Genomic DNA, 16,337 nt, shown 5'->3' with positions numbered 1-16,337 from the left:
GTGTTTTTATGCATTCGTTCTCTAAATTTATTTAGTGACACAATGGCTACTCCTTTGTTTTGTATCAAAACGGTAGAATTTATTCAAAATAATATTTGCACGTGTTGTTATCAACAATGTGTTAAAATTTTCACTGAAATAAGAATAGATCCCTAAAAGTTACTAAGTGTTAATTTCTGCCGTTCTCGTTAACTTGCTGAGGCGATTTGTGGTGTAAGTGTTCGATTAGTGGTTTTTTCTTTCATTTTTATCACTAACCCACAAAATGACAAAACTAAATACACTATCGATTGTCGACAGCAATAATGCGCATCACTATGCCCGTCCAGGCTCGTGAGTGGAAGAGAGAGTGAAATACTCGCTTCACCGCTCCGATTTTTTCTAACTGCACGGACAAAATAATTCTACTATAGGTACCGGTCCGTACGTAACTAGAATAGGCCCTTATGGCGCGTCCCCACTTTGTCGTGACGACAGATAATCGTGTAGATTTAAGTATCGTGGCCTATAAATGGAGGTGGAACGTAAAAAAAAAAAACAATAAATATCATAAAAATAACTCTTATTTTTTTATAATTATTCGTATTAATAAATCGGCTCTCTAGCAATTTCTTAACAGAATTATACTCTTAGAAACTAACATTATTTATATTAAACAGTACAAAAAGCCTTACTTACAATTTCATAACTACAAAACAGTGAAAAAAAACTGTGATGATTTCTTTTTTTTATTCAGTGCACTTTATAAGTATTATACAAATACCCACGTCTGTTGGAATTGGTCAAATAGTTTTTCATATGTTGTATATATTTATTAAACGCTGAGACAAGTAGAAAAATATACAGAGTATAATAGCCCATATTATGTTAATAAACAATTAGTGCTCTTGTCTGTCTGTTCTCAAGCTACATAGCCTAGAGATGTTTACAGGCCAAAAATTATAAAATGAATTTGCGGGTATAAACTAAATTCATGGGGAATAAGTATGACAGACATTTTTTATTGAAAATGAATTCATAACAAAAATATAATCGAGGGGTGAAAGGCTTTCTTCAGCCCTCGATTTTATGAGTTTATTTTTTTTTATTTTTTGTTTAGATGGGTGAACAAGGTCACAGTTCACCTGGTGTTAAGTGGTTACTAGAGCCCATAGACATCTACAGCGTAAATGCGTCACCCACCTTGAGATATAGGTACTAAGGTCTCAGTATAGATACAACGGCTACTCCACCCTTCAAACCGAAACGCATTACTGTTTCACGGCAGAAATAGACGGGTTGGTGGTACCTACCCGTGCGAACTCCCAGAGGTCCTACCACCGCCTTAGAACTCATGTCTTAAGGCGGGTTCTTCACTAACCTCTTAAGGGTCAACCTGAATATTCATTCGTTACGATTTTAATAAATAATGGAACTCTCTATCCTAACGTCGATTTTACCGAATATTTTTATCTATGCTTAATTCATAAGTACAAAATTTATAGAATAAAAAAAAAATGTTGCGCTTGTAACTTGGTGCACGTGAAAGAAGTGAAACTTCTTTTGCGGTGTCTAGTATTGCGGTTCTTTATTTTCAGACTTGCACGAAATTTCTCTTGTAATAGGGAATGCTGTGTATAAGAGAAACGACCTAGCTCACTTTATCCTTTCCCTATCTCCGCGGTCGAGTGGTTCACGAGACGCTCTATCTATTTTCTCACTCAACTTTTGTCTTTTATCTCTAGCCGTAACGAATCTGTCGCGAGTTAAATTTTACTTTCAACGCGCCTAAAGAAGTTTCACTTCAAAAGTATATTCTAGACTATTAATGTGACATTTCATTCAGGGGTAGTTTTTTTTATAAAAATTACACATTCAAAATATTTACATCTAATCAAGTACTCAGTGATTCTTCGTTCTGTTTCTGTAATCATTGCAAGAAATAAAATGGTGACCGACATAACGAGAGAAACAAAAACAAAAAAATACATGCTACATTCAACTCGGAACAGAAAAAACACAAGATCATTTATATCCATGATTTGAGACATACAAATTGAATATATAATTGGTTCTAATAATTGTCTACGCAAAACAATTAAAAATTGTAAATCTTAATATAAGAATTTTACAAATGTAGTACAGCAGACTCTAACAGAAAAGATAAAAAAAAACCAAGTCATAAGTATTTTTAAAAGTTATTTTTGTTTTGTTGTTTTACTTCATTAACGCGTGAACGAACTCTGTTTATGGTGAACATGGTAATCTACTTACAAATATACCCTACCAACAATAATTACAAATTCATAATATTATTAGTTACTTAGTGCGCCGCGTAGGGCACCGGTGACCTACACTGCAGGCAAAGGGTTAAACATGTCCCTATTCTCAGATTCTTCAAGAGTTCGTCGTGCCATCTAACCTGCAGAAACACAAACAGCTGAGTTTTGCCGGATCTACTCAGTGGGTCGCGTTTCCGATCCGGTTGTAGTCTCAGCAAGGCACTGCTCTTGCTAGGGTCACTGTTAGCATACTCTCATCATATTGAGCTTTGTGACCTCACTCAGCAGTAGCAGTGAAGCCAAAATAACACCTTGAGGCTACTGCTACGACATCATGTCTTCATCAAGAGTCAATCGTGAACCTATAAGTGAGCATTTCCATAGACTTTAATTACAGTTTTTAATTTGTTTACCGACACTCTATGTATAGATTGTAAGCTACACTGTATGACCATAGGACCTAATATTGTGGAATATTTACAACTCATAAACTAGCTCATAAACTTAATACATACGCAATACTTAATCCTGCAAATCACTTGACTTTTACTTTAATTAAAACAATATTTTTTTTAATAGCAACATTAGACGGTAGTTACAACAATATCAAAATGCCAACAAGTAGCATCGCAGTTGGGTGTAAATACAAAAACTATGTATACAGTTATTGAAACGCTAATAATATATTGACAATCATAAACGCGAAATGAAACCATTGAAGTAGTTTTAATTATTTCCGGAAACTAAAAAAAAAACCACAATTCCTTAACTAGTGGCCTGAGACCCAAGTCACCGCATGGCACCGCCACTGAAGTGAAGGTACTACACGTCCAACTAAACTACACATCGAAATTGAAATCATCATTTGAGGTATCGTCCAGTTCCATTCGCTTACCGTCGAGCAGATCTTCAATGTTTATCTTATCGTTTTGATCAGCACTCTTGCTGCAATGTTCCGGCTCCCCAGTGACTTCACAATCAGTCTTCTCATTAATCTCGAATTGATTGTCTCCAATTTGTTGGGCAAATGGGCTTGCATTTCGTTCTTCACTGAAGCTTTTTGACGAGCTCTCGGTTTTGTTCAAAAGAGTTTCAATATCAAAGCTATTCGATTTCTCGTACACTTTACTATTAATAACTGCACTATCAATTCCAGTACTGCTGTCTGTTACTGCCCCATTACACGTAATCATCGCACTGTTTTCATTTACACTTAGTTCTACCTCATTTGTGTCTTTTTCACTTATCACTGAAACATCAACACCGTTATCAAATTGAGCACTATCACTGTTCCTATCGGTTAGTTCATCATTATGAACAATTGCATCATCATTCATAGTTTTGGTTGTTTCGTCGAGTAAACTCAACGATCCCGCGTCAGTATCGATCGATCGACAATCGAAATCGATTACCGCATCCGATTTTTCTTTATCATCAACTAATCGATTTTCTTCGTCGCGATCTAAGCCATCGATAATGCAATTAATATTGCTGCTTATGTCAAATTCGCTGTCGTTGGCAGCGTCAAAGGCGTCGCTTTTACCGTGTGCTTCAATTTCATTTGACAGCTTCGGTTTTGCTGTCAAATTTGACGTTTTGACTTTTGACGTTCCATTGGAATTGTTGTCCGAGTCCCAGCGAGATATCTCGGTGTCAGAATCGAAAACGTCCGTGATGTCTTGGGTTATGTTCACCATGTTGTCATTTTTCAATACCGGCTCGGTTTTAACTCGTATGCTCCTCGCCGAGTATGGATAGAAGCAGCTCTTGTCGAGACCGAAATCCTGTAAATCAGATAGAATTTTATAATAACTACTTCATCGATCACATCAGTTTTCATCTATTTTAAAAGTTACGAAAGATGGGAGTTGATGCAATGCCAATGGAATCTTGTGGAGTAGACATGAAGACAAAAGCCAGAAAGCCTTCACACAAACAAAAAAAACACATTAAAATATATTATAACCAATTGTACTAACATAGTTACAAGGAAGAGATATATAAAAAAATTCTAAAAATAATATACTACTACATTGTATTATCTTTCCATCCCCAACTTAATTCTGGGGTGCTTTATTGTCACCCCACTTCGTGCGAGTGGGGTGACCATAAAGGTAACCTACATTTTCCCAGGGTTCAAACCAGACTAAATATCATCGAAATCAGTTCAGAGATGTGGGCATGAAATAATAGAGCGAGTGATTTCCGTATTTAATTACTAACATTACATGCTATGTATCTTCTAAATTCCAAACAGAAGTTATTCTTTGTGAATTCCTTGGTCTGTGTGCTATTAGCCTTTTTATAGTTACCCACCTTTCCTTTTTTTATATTTTATTCTTTCATTACTATTATTTTTCAATATAATTATAATATTTCTAATATAAATTTGATGAATTGAATCCAGAGGGAGTGTAGCAGTTATTCATTTCTTAGATGAGATAGATACCATAAATGCCAAGTATAATAATATTTTAAATCGCATTAAAACTGTACTCACATCAAGATCACCAGATACCACATAATGTCCATTGACCATGTTCTTCAGCAGTATATCACATCGGCATATCCTCACTTGTGCTGGCATCAACCTGGCTGCGATTTCTGGGTCGACAGTAGCCCCGTATACTAAAAATAACGTTTATTTTTTTAGAACACAATTCACATACTCAAACTGACTTGGTGGTGAATAAGTTATCACCCCTAGGTGTGGCGCCGAGGTTCGTGAATTCGATTCCCACGCTGGGCGAATGTTCGCATGATGAAGAGATTTATTTGCTCTTTGTTGAAGTGTTTAGTAGCTCTCTAACGGCAAACGTTCCAACTCCATACAAATTTGAGTTATAAAGACGGAGATACATAAACTGGGTAAGATATCTATCACGTGGGGTCACTGACCCAGAGAGCTAACTCTGATGTTTGACTGATATAATAAATATTGCATTGTGTTTCATGTCTTTTGAAATATTGTTTTGTCCGAAATTAACCATGCATTAGTTTTAACGTGCATTCAAATAGTACTGGCATCCTTATACTTACATCTACTTCTAAATGTACAAGTCTCTTCATGTTTTTTGAGATTCTTCAGTAGTACATAATTTCTTTTGCATTTCATACATTTCCCTGCGAATAAAAAAAAATCAAAAAAGCTATGAAATAGCAGTTATGTAGGGGGCTAATTCCAGATTTGGTACTCATACCTGTCCTGTCTGTAGTTACATATTTTTCAACCCTATCTGGAGTCATGCTTTAGTCTACATTATTCTTTTTTTTTATTGCTTAGATGGTTGGACGAGTTCACAGCCCACCTGGTGTTAAGTGGTTACTGGAGCTCATAGACATCTACAACGTAAATGCGCCACTCACCTCGAGATATAAGTTCTAAGGTCTCAAGTATAGTTACAACGGCTGCCCCACCCTTCAAACCGAAACGCATTACTGCTTCACGGCTGAAGTAGGGAGGGTGGTGGTACTACCCGCGCGACCAGTAATTACGCAAATTATAATTTTACTGGTTTGATTTTTATTGCTTTCTACCTCCCTGCAGCTTTTTTTTTATGTTGGCTACATTACAGACTTTTTGCGGATTACAAGAGGAGCGTCACTTACCGCCAGGTCGACCGTCCTCGCCGGCACAGTTATGCTGTATGAGCAGGTTGTCCGTAGCGAAATATCGCCAGCAATCCTCGCACTTGACGTCCGGCACCTCGTCGAACGGTATGCAGTCGTTCTTAAAGTGCCTGCAATAAACAATTCAATTATTTTCAAAGTGAAACTTCTAATGCGACTTCCAACAAGGTTGCGTTAAACGTGTAACGCTGCCTTGGGTAAGAAAGAGACAGACTGAGAGTGAGTGCGTGGCACTCGTACGCATGCGCGTAGTATACCGGTTACAGGCCAGCGCGAGCGTTAGCAACGAGTAGCGTCCAATATTTTAATGAAGTATTTATATTATTATTATTAATCTAATATATAAAATTCTCGTGTCACGGTTTGCGTGATTGAACTCCTCCGAAGCGACTCCGGTTTTCGTGAATCTTAGCGCGCATATCGGCCAGGGTGGAGAATCGGACAACATCTATTTTTCATCCCTCTAAATGTTAAGGGTCCACCCCTAATTTTTTTTATTTATTTTTTAGACAAAATTTGTTTTTATTTTTTTATGATACAGCATACAAAATACATACAACCCAAAATTTTCACCCCTGTACGATCAACCCTTATTTTTTATTTGTTAATTAAAAACTTTAATTTCCCTAGAAATCTTATATAATATATGGCAAAACAATGTTTGCCGGGTCAGCTGGTATACCTATAGATTATACCCACATTATACCTACATTACACCTAGATTGATTTCAACCTTGGACTGTCGGCCTGTCTGCCCAGTTTTATAACCACCCAACCGAAGCGAAACCAGCATAGCCTCTCGGAGCTACTGGCTGATAGGTAGAAGAAAAACCAGTTACGGATTATACTTTAATATAATCATGTTCCATAATTAAATTTAATTGCTTGTGAGTCACACAACATCTGCCCACAGCAATGATACTGAATGAAGACCACGACCGCTCCAACAAGAGTTCCCGTGCAGCTTATATTATTATTATATATCGACGCTTGAAAGGCAAACGTGACTAAGCGACAATAACTGCTTTATACATAAATGATAGGCAATAACCATATTCGATGCGCAAAAAATATACATTTCTAGGTCTATTAAAATTATTTCAATCCTACAGCTAGATTCGTTAAAATACGATTTTTTCAGGTATTTCAATTTTAAATTAGTCTACTGTAAAGTTCACGCATTGTCGCTTAGTCACGTTTGCCTTTCAAGCGTCGATATATATAATACGTGTTACTCACTCATCGTATGTTGTAACGAGTTTATACTCAGCGGTGCATCTGTGACATTTGTACGGCAAACTTCCGGATGTGTGCAGCTGTTTGTGGCGCGCCGCCTCGATGCTGTCCACGAACCACACGCGACAAGCGTCGCACGCCAACCTGCAAGTATAACAGTACAGTATGGTGCGAGAGGTCATAGAAAAACTGAAAAAATACCTAAAATCTTTTAAATGCCAGTGGCTACAAAAGTAAGCTAAATTAGGTTCTCGCTTAAAATCAATCGATCTTATCTTGACATGATAAGCCCAAGTCAAACAAACATTCAAGCAGAAAATATTGTTTGTTCGTTCTATTGTATCATATCTAAAATGTTTTTTATATATATAAAATAACATACTACTATGCAGAATGTTGAAATTTGCTAAATTTTGACCTATACCATTGTAATCATGACCACGAGAACTGCCTAAGTATTTGAAGTTCTGTAAATAATAATAAATTATACAACCACTCATAAAGCCCCAAGAATCTATCGCGCCTAAAATGCTACGACAAATACAGTATTAATTATATAAGAGTTTCATAATATACTTAAATAAACCAAACAATAACTAACAGACTTTTATGTTTTTTTTTATTGTTTAGATGAGTGTTAAGTGGTTACTGGAGCCTATAGACATCTACAACGTAAATGCCGTCAACCACCTTGAGATATAAGTGCTAAGGTCTCAAGTATAGTTACAACGGCTACCCCATCCTTCAAACCGAAACGCATTACTGCTTCACGGCAGAAATAGGCAGGGAGGTGGTACCTACCCGCGCGGACTCACAAGAGTTCTACCACCAGTAATTACGCAATTTATAATTTTGCTGGTTTGATTTATATTACACGATGTTATTCCTTCACCGTCGAAGTCAATCGTGAATATTTGTTGAGTACGTATTTCAATAGACCAATTGGTACCCGCCTGCAGGATTCGAACACCGGTGCATCACTACACACGAATGCACCGGACGTCTTATGCTTTAAGCCACGACGACTGTTATGTTTTGTACATATATACTCGCGGGAAGCTGCTTGATCATGCCTCGGGCATTGCCGATGGCCACAAGCAATCACCACTCACCACAGATCGCTGACTGCTCTCGAGCAAGTGGTGAAAATTGTTTTTTTTCTATGGATTAAAAATATATATATATACTTACATTGACTTCGTGTACGTTGGTACGTGAACTCTCATATGATTGTTGTAGGATTTGATTGAGTTATAATTTTGATTGCATATTACACACTTTTTAATCACTGACAACGAAGCGTTCTCGGGTGTGACAGAAGTTCTGAGCGATGCACTTCTGCTTTTCAACTTGGCCGGATTGGGTGAGCTTTTAGTGTTCTTCTCGGTCTGTCTCGGTGGACTCATAGACCTGTCGGGGAGTTTGGGCGGATCACTGATGTAGCACGATAAACTATTCCTTGTGGTCCTAAACGGAGTTGCCGGTGGTTTTACTGCCGCAGGTGGAGAATCCAGTCTCGTCAGAAGCACTTTAGCCTTTCTGTGCGGGAGAGGCGAACGGATCGGCAAATCTTCTTTATCCGGCTGTACCTTTTTCTTTGATTTTGATGAAGGTTTGGGCGGTTCTGAAATTCTGTTATAAGCATATTAATCATTTGGATAACGTTTAATTTTTATTTCTATTGCTTAGATGTGAGTGCGAGCTCACAGCCCACCTGGTGTTAAGTGGTTACCGGAGCCCTAGACATCTACAATGTAAATGCGCCACCCACCTTGAAATATAAGTTCTAAGGTCTCAGTATAGTTACAACGGCTGTCACACCCTTCAAACCGAAACGCATTACTGCTTTACGGCAGAAATAGGCAAGGCAGTGGTACATACCCGCGCGGACTCACCGACACCATTATTTTTCATTATTTATTTTATTTAGAGATTAAAAGTGTGTTCAGATGTTTAGTTTTTTTGTTTGTTATTATTTGCATCTTGTTACTAGTTTACTCTAATTCCTAATCCTTTGAAGATTTATCATCATACATCATTAGTACACAATAAAATTTATACACACCTGACTTTCTTGGATTTCGGGAAAATATCTAACTTGACCTCCCTTATTCTTTTCACACGTGGAACTAACAAGGAATCCTCATCGCTATCACACTGAAAACAAAACCATAATGTAATGTATTCCATAATAAACATAAACGGTTACAATGATGTCTGTTACTGTAACATATGTTAAGTACTTGCATGATTCTTAAGCTAGATTTATTATAGAGACGGTGATGTTATCTTTATTCTCTCATATAATGTACTAAACATATGATGAATTGGCCTTTTTTCTTCCACAAGTTCATGAAGTTCAATCAGTGGCCAAATAAATAATACTCGGCACGGATTGTGAAGGCTCTCCATCGTTGCATCAAGTGATGGATGTCCTTTTGCATTCGTATCTAGCGATACAACGGTGTTCGAATCCCGCAGGCGGGTACCAATTTTCGTAATAAAATACGTACTTAACAATCAATGTTCACGATTGACTTCCACGGTGAAGGAATAACATAACATGTAATAAAAATCAAATCCGCACAAATTATAATTTGCGTAATTACTGGTGGTAGGACCTCTTGTGAGTCCACACGGGTAGGTACCACCGCCCTGCCTGTTTCTACCGTGAAGCAGTAATGCGTTTTGGTTTGAAGGGTGGTGCAGCTGTTCTAACTATACTGAGACTTTAAAACTTATATCTCAAGGTGGGTAGCGGAATTTACGTTGTAGATGTCTATGGGCTCCAGTAACCACTTAATACCAGGTGAGCTGTGAGCTCGTCCACTCATCTAAGCAATAAATAAAAAAATAAACAAGTTCGGTAAAGCAGTGCGAAGTTTCAAGGTACGGACTGATCAGGTTTATCACTAGACGTGTTACATTAGAGATATATCAGGGGCCAGATCTTCATGAGGCCAGTGACAGTTGACAGTCTGCACTGAGAGTTGTGATCCTCAGTTATCATCAGGACCATTGAAAAGGAGGAGAATTTTAACTACACATAATTACACCTTCAATTTCGACTTCAAACTTGCATTTCTGACATTTATTGTGTTGGCTATCACTCATGGTATGTAAGGGCTCTCAATATTATCTTTGATCTTTAACACAAAATTCTATTCACTTACATGGGATAAATCATTTTCAATTTTCACTTTTGTCTCGGTATTAATAATACTTTTTTCATCGTTACGATTTTTCAGTAAACTCTGCAACAAAAATTCAGTATATCTTAGGTTCAGTGATTTCTGTTTTTTGTAAACTACTCGGTGGAGCAGGAGCTAGGGGTCTTGGGCATGGCGTGGGAGGAGCTAGAACAGACTGCCCAAGACCGATGTAATGGAAAAATTTGATTCGAGCCCTACACCCCAGCAGAGGGTAATAGGAAATAATGATGATGATGACTCTAGTATAACTTAGGATTCTCAACTAGATGTAGGTCGAATCTGTGTCTGTTTGTGTACGAGAAAATCAGTTCTCCAGCACAGGATTCCATACCTTTAATTGTTTTAAAGCTTGTTTTTCTATATGTTCACCATTTAAACTGGAACGAGTTACTCGACACGGTATTTCTTCCAGATCTGAAGAACCATTGCTACGTTTCCTGTTTCTGCTAGAACGTGTGGTCTCATTCTAAAAAAATAAAAATAATTCTTGATGAATTCATTTAATATGACGGCAAATGCACTGAAAATTACAAGTATAAAAATAGCCAAGCTTAATTTTAATCCTAGATGACTAATGACAGGTGTTTTTGGACCTAAAGCCCTTTTTAAGGGTAATATACACCACGCATGCAGGATCTATAGTGGCGGTAAGTGTTCAATGGTAAGAAGACAACAAAACCTCTAGAAAACTACAACTCTTTCTAACCAGCAATGCGAGGTAACATAATAGGGTTAATATGTATTATTATTTAAATAGCGGTTGCCCTGTGGTCGACATTTGACACTAATTAATTTAAATTATAATTTTGGACATTATTATGGTTGTATTGTCACATTTCTTTAATAATCATTGTTCTACAATCACAACTTTCGCCAAGGCTACAGACATAATATTAAAGACAAACAATAGTAATCTATTGTCAATTTGACTACAAAAATTGAACAATAACAAAAGTTGAAGTTTGAAAGTTTGTGTGTGTGTGTCCAATACATGTACTGTGTGTAATGTTTTTATTTTATCGATTTATTGTATCTTTTAGGCATAATTTTAATAAAAATATTAGCACTCTGCACTGCCTCTCTATATTCTCAATAAGGGTGGGATATTTCATACTCCTCCGTCTACATAATTTTCATAGAGATACGTTTTTGCTTCACGTATTAATATTATAGATTTAGTGAATTATAAACATAAGCCCACATGTTAGGTACCATGTCAGTTTACTATGTACCTCTTTTAATACAAGCCGCACTTAGTAATCCTTTTTAAGGAAAGGAGAATAAATATCTCCTCTGAAACACTACAGGTACAATGACAGATATTTAAATGATTCAAGCAAATGATTTTTATCCAGAGCACACATTACTGGGGGTTGGACCTCCTGTGAGTGCGCACGGGTAGGTACCACCCTGCTGAGAAGCAGTAATTCGTTTCGATTTGAAAGGCGGGGAAGCTGTTGTAACTATACTTAGACCTTAGAACTTATATCTTAAGGTGGTTAGCGGCATTTACGTTGTAGATGTCTATGGGCTCTTAACACCAGGTGGGCTGTGAGCTCGTCCATCTATTTATGCAACAAACAAAAAAACATTAAGTAATTCTTCTAATTTGGTAAGCTGCTTGTCTTTACGTTATGACTGTTCTTCATTAAACTAGCAACATCATCCCTTGATAAAAATATCAACACTTCAATTAATTGGTGGATGTAAAATTAATTTAAGAATTACCAACCTTTTCGGTTACTGTTTCCTTTTTCGCTTTGACAGATTTATTGTTTTTTTTGTCATTATCTCTCGTTACACTTTTCTTTTTGATGGGAAGGTCATCGTCAGAGTCATCGTTCAAAACTATAGGCTCGGTCACTCCCAGAATGGATGTGTTACTATCCGCCTGAAAAATTTTAATACAATTCGGTTCATAATTTTGTATCTGTATTAATTACATACTCAAAATACAATAAGTATATTGAAATATAATTTCAGATTGTTTCCAAATTGGATTTTTTATTTATGATATAAACAAACAAGTTAAAGCTTCAGGGCAATATTGAAGCTAAAATAATTTTATTTTATTTGACGATTGATAGATTATGACTAAATTTAAAGTTGAGTCCAATGTCATTTGAATGCATTCTTACATTTTCAGCAGTCTTCATAACATTCACAGGCAGGCCGAGTCTCTGCCTGGTTCTGATATTTGTCCGCCTACACATATCCAGGAACTCATAGAAGTCGTTCACTTTATCCACGCACAGCTCACAAATCAGGGGCGGCATCTTATCATCTTGATGTACCTGAAAGACATTTCCATTGAACTAGAGGTCCCGCAGTAGCAGAAATTCGATTATAATTAATTGGAATTGTAAGTTTGTACACATACTACAATCACAAATTTCGCCAAAGCTACACTATAAAAAAATATTAATAAAGACAAACAATATTTAATCTATTCTCAATTTGACCGCAGACGTCAAGAACAAAAGTTTAACAATAAATAGTATGCATGCGTGTGTGCGTCAAATACATGGTATGTAGTGTGTGTAATATTTTCTTTATTATTTAATGTATCTTTTATGCATTATTTAAAAAAAATATTAACTTTGTGCACTTCTTCTTTGTTGAAGTTTGGCAATAAACAAATAGTACATAATATATATATATATACAGTCGTGGCCAACTAATTAGGGACAATCTCTAGTTAAGCCAAATTGTGAATATTTTTTTTATTTTCCAACGAGTCTTAGCAATATTCCATATCTTTTACATGTAAGTGTAATTAGTCATTTATGTGCGCGATTATACAAACAATAACAACTTCTTAAACATTAAACCTCTTTACAGTATAGCTGATACAATATCATAGTGCTATTGGTTCAAAGAATGCTGGCTGGCCATTTAATTAGGGACACTGAGGTATTGCTTTCTAATTTCAAAATTGGTATTTTAATACTTTTTTGTTTCTTTTCTTATTGTTTAGTGGTCGTCATAGATTATACACTTAATTGGTGGTCGTTTTGGCGGCAATCCAGATTTTTTATTTTAAGTTTTGAGAAGTATTTTGAAGAAAAATGGGCAAAAATAAAAGTTGCGATCCAACACTACGAAAAATTATCGTTATCGTTAAAAATAAAAGTTTATCGAGCGTGGTTGGTCATACCGAAGGATAGCACAACATTTAAATTGTTCAAAAACTATGGTATGCAATGCAGTGCTACATTTCAAGCGCTATAACACAGCTTTAAATGTGTCCAGAACAAAAAGATCGAGAAAAACGACTCCGCAAGAAGATAGAATGATAACCAGGTTAGCTAAGAAAGATCCGTTTCTAGGCTCTTTTTTAATTAAACACGAAGTGTTTGGGGCCAACGAAAGAGCCGGTGTATCTGCGAGGACCGTTCGACGACGTTTGGTAGAAGCAGGGTTGTTCGGAAGAGTGGCTCGCAAAGTACCGTTGTTGAAGAAACAACATAGAAATGCTCGTTTGGCATTTGCACGTAAATATGGACATTGGACCTACGCCCAATGGCAACATGTACTTTTCTCTGACGAGACCAAGGTTAATTTGATTTCTTCAGATGGAAGACAATATGTACGGCGTCCTGTAAAAGCGGAAATGAATCCAAGATTCACAAAAAAACAGGTGAAACATGGCGGTGGAAACATTAAAATATGGGGTTCATTTTCTGGACGTGGAGTGGGGCCTGTGAGGAAAGTTGAGGGTAACTTAGACCAACATCAATACAAGGCAATATTGGATGAAACCATGCTTCCCTATGCTGAGGAGCATCTCCCTATTATATGGACGTTTCAGCAGGATAACGACCCGAAACATACCGCCCATTCAGTCAAGTCGTTTCTTACCAGTCAGTTTGTATCGGTGCTACATTGGCCAGCAAATAGCCCGGACCTCAACCCAATTAAGCACCTTTGGCACGAAATCAAGAAAAAAGTTGCCACTTATCGTAATACAAATTTGGATGAACTTCATGGAGCTTTTTGTGAGGCATGGGCAAACATTCCTGTCGAAACATGTCAGAAACTGATAATGTCTATGCCACGTCGGTGTCAAGCGGTAATTACTAACAAAGGTTTTGCTACTGGGTACTGATTTTACACGTAATAAAATGGAGCTGTTAAAGATATTATAACACTGAAGATTATAAGTTTTGTGTAACTGTATTTTCCATTATAGTTTACTGTCCTTAATTAAATGTCCACTACAGAATTGTACCTTAATATTTAATACATGTTTAATCTTTGATATTAAATACTTTTTCTGTTTATTAAATCTTTTATTTACAGCCATTTATAGCATAATAATCGGATCACATTATGCAAATAATAGGTGCTGAGAAATCAATAGGGTTTTATATTTAAATGTACATAACCGGTTATAGCCCTTCACTATCTTAAATGTCCCTAATTAGTTGACCACGACTGTATATATATATATATATATATATTGTGTGTGTGTGTTTATTGATGTAATGTATTTTTAATGTACTATTTAAAAAGAATATTAGCATGCTCGACTCCCTTCTCTATATTCTCTATAAGTGTGCAAAATTTCATACTCCTCCGTCTGCGCAATTTTCGTAAAAAGGGATACAAAGTTTTTGCTTCACGTATTAATATATAGATAAATAAAAACTATTATTCTTCATCTCAACATGGACTTACAAAAATGGATGGACGAAACATCTGAGATGATGGTGCCCTAGAACAATACTACACAATCTCCGCCTAAGTGTGTATATAGAACAACTAAAAGATTCCTCAGAGATTGGGCAGAAATGCTCTCTAAGTATTCTTGTTGATGTGAGTGTGAGGCACACATGCCATATAGGAAAAGTATGTCTTGATATGTAAATTATTAAATACTTTAAATAAGATTCTTATTCAATCTAGGAATTGAACACAAAATTTATTTTTTTATAATTTCCTTGTGAATTCCCTAAGACATGTGAAATTATCTTGTGCATTATTGTGTGACAAGTAACTTATACTCTTATTGAATAGATTTCTAAGAGCTATTTTATGATTCCTAACAAACTTAAATATGTTGGGAAGCATTCATTGATAAAACAAAGAATTCTCATTTATACGAATTCCCAGTAGAATATTAAACAAAAATCTTATGCCTAGTACTAGTTTGATTTAGCAAGTTTTAATTTTCAAATACATAAGTATAAACAGTCAAATTAACTTTTTTTTAAAGTTTAGAATCAGTAAATAACATACATCGTCAAGCACTCAAAAACAATATTAAAATTAATTTGTTCATTGAATATTCGATACCGCGTATAATTTTACCTTTATTTGTAAGCATTCGCGTATTTTTTTGCTCAATTCAATGCTCGAATCATCAATGATCACGTTTTGAATGATCGGCATTTTATAACCAGCGCCCGCACCGCACAGCCTGCACGATCGGTATATCTCGTATATTGTATCCGCCTCCAGCTGAGGATTTAGAGCACGTTCCATGTTTTAATGTTTAATATACAAAACAAAAAGAAAAACAATCGTAGACGAACGGTTGCCGCCATTCACCAGTCGCCATTATCGTGAAATTTAATGACAGCGTGACAGTTGATGGTAGTAGTAGTTCCATTTTTCCAACTGAAAAGGCGCAGGTAACACACCAAACTGCTTTTAAATATGCAAATATAATATGGAATGAAATATTTTTTCATTTTAATCAGCTTCATGTCACTTTTTAAAATAAACATAGTTTTGCTCTTTTTAAAATAAATATAGATGGGGCGATTAACCATTACTTAATGGTAGTTTTCCAATTACAGAGCTTAATGCGACTCAGTGACGCACAATACCGAATTATGCTGAAGCGTAGTTGAGCATTATGCCGCATAATGAGCTCTTGTGCTGTAATTGGAAAACGGCCACAGGCTAGACGCTGCCCTTCTAATGTAGTCCGGAGAAAAATGCTCAGGATACCGTGGATTAGATTTCGCACCAACGACTCGATTCTTGAAAG

General features: G+C 36.3%; 1 protein-coding gene across 1 annotated transcript; it reads right to left on the bottom strand.

Annotated features, from left to right (window-relative positions):
• Positions 1-545: 545 nt before the first annotated feature.
• LOC101746086 (uncharacterized) lies at positions 546-15,924 on the bottom strand. Its single transcript, XM_004922295.5, has 12 exons — positions 15,653-15,924; positions 12,478-12,633; positions 12,072-12,230; positions 10,671-10,805; positions 10,301-10,381; positions 9,193-9,284; positions 8,319-8,759; positions 7,131-7,271; positions 5,871-6,001; positions 5,301-5,384; positions 4,762-4,889; positions 546-4,045 (listed from the first exon to the last, which is right to left on the bottom strand). Exons 1-12 carry the CDS (start codon positions 15,824-15,826, stop codon positions 3,101-3,103), a joined length of 2,667 nt encoding a protein of 888 aa, XP_004922352.1. The 5' UTR covers positions 15,827-15,924; the 3' UTR covers positions 546-3,100.
• Between the last annotated feature and the right edge of the window lie 413 nt (positions 15,925-16,337).

The sequence above is a fragment of the Bombyx mori genome, chromosome 11, assembly GCF_030269925.1.
Source record: "Bombyx mori chromosome 11, ASM3026992v2".
Taxonomy (NCBI): Eukaryota; Metazoa; Arthropoda; class Insecta; order Lepidoptera; family Bombycidae; genus Bombyx; species Bombyx mori.
This window is presented reverse-complemented; position numbering and strand designations above follow the sequence as displayed.

What these genes read in the sequence shown, in the direction of transcription:
- LOC101746086 (XM_004922295.5), bottom strand. Translation starts at nt 15,826, where the DNA reads ATGGAACGTGCTCTAAATCCTCAGCTGGAGGCGGATACAATATACGAG. An exon ending in TTGAAAATGATTTATCCCAT is followed by an intron (nt 9,285 to 10,300) that starts GTAAGTGAATAG and finishes TTTTGTTTTCAG; the next exon opens with TGTGATAGCGATGAGGATTC. An exon ending in CCAACGTACACGAAGTCAAT is followed by an intron (nt 7,272 to 8,318) that starts GTAAGTATATAT and finishes TTATACTTGCAG; the next exon opens with GTTGGCGTGCGACGCTTGTC.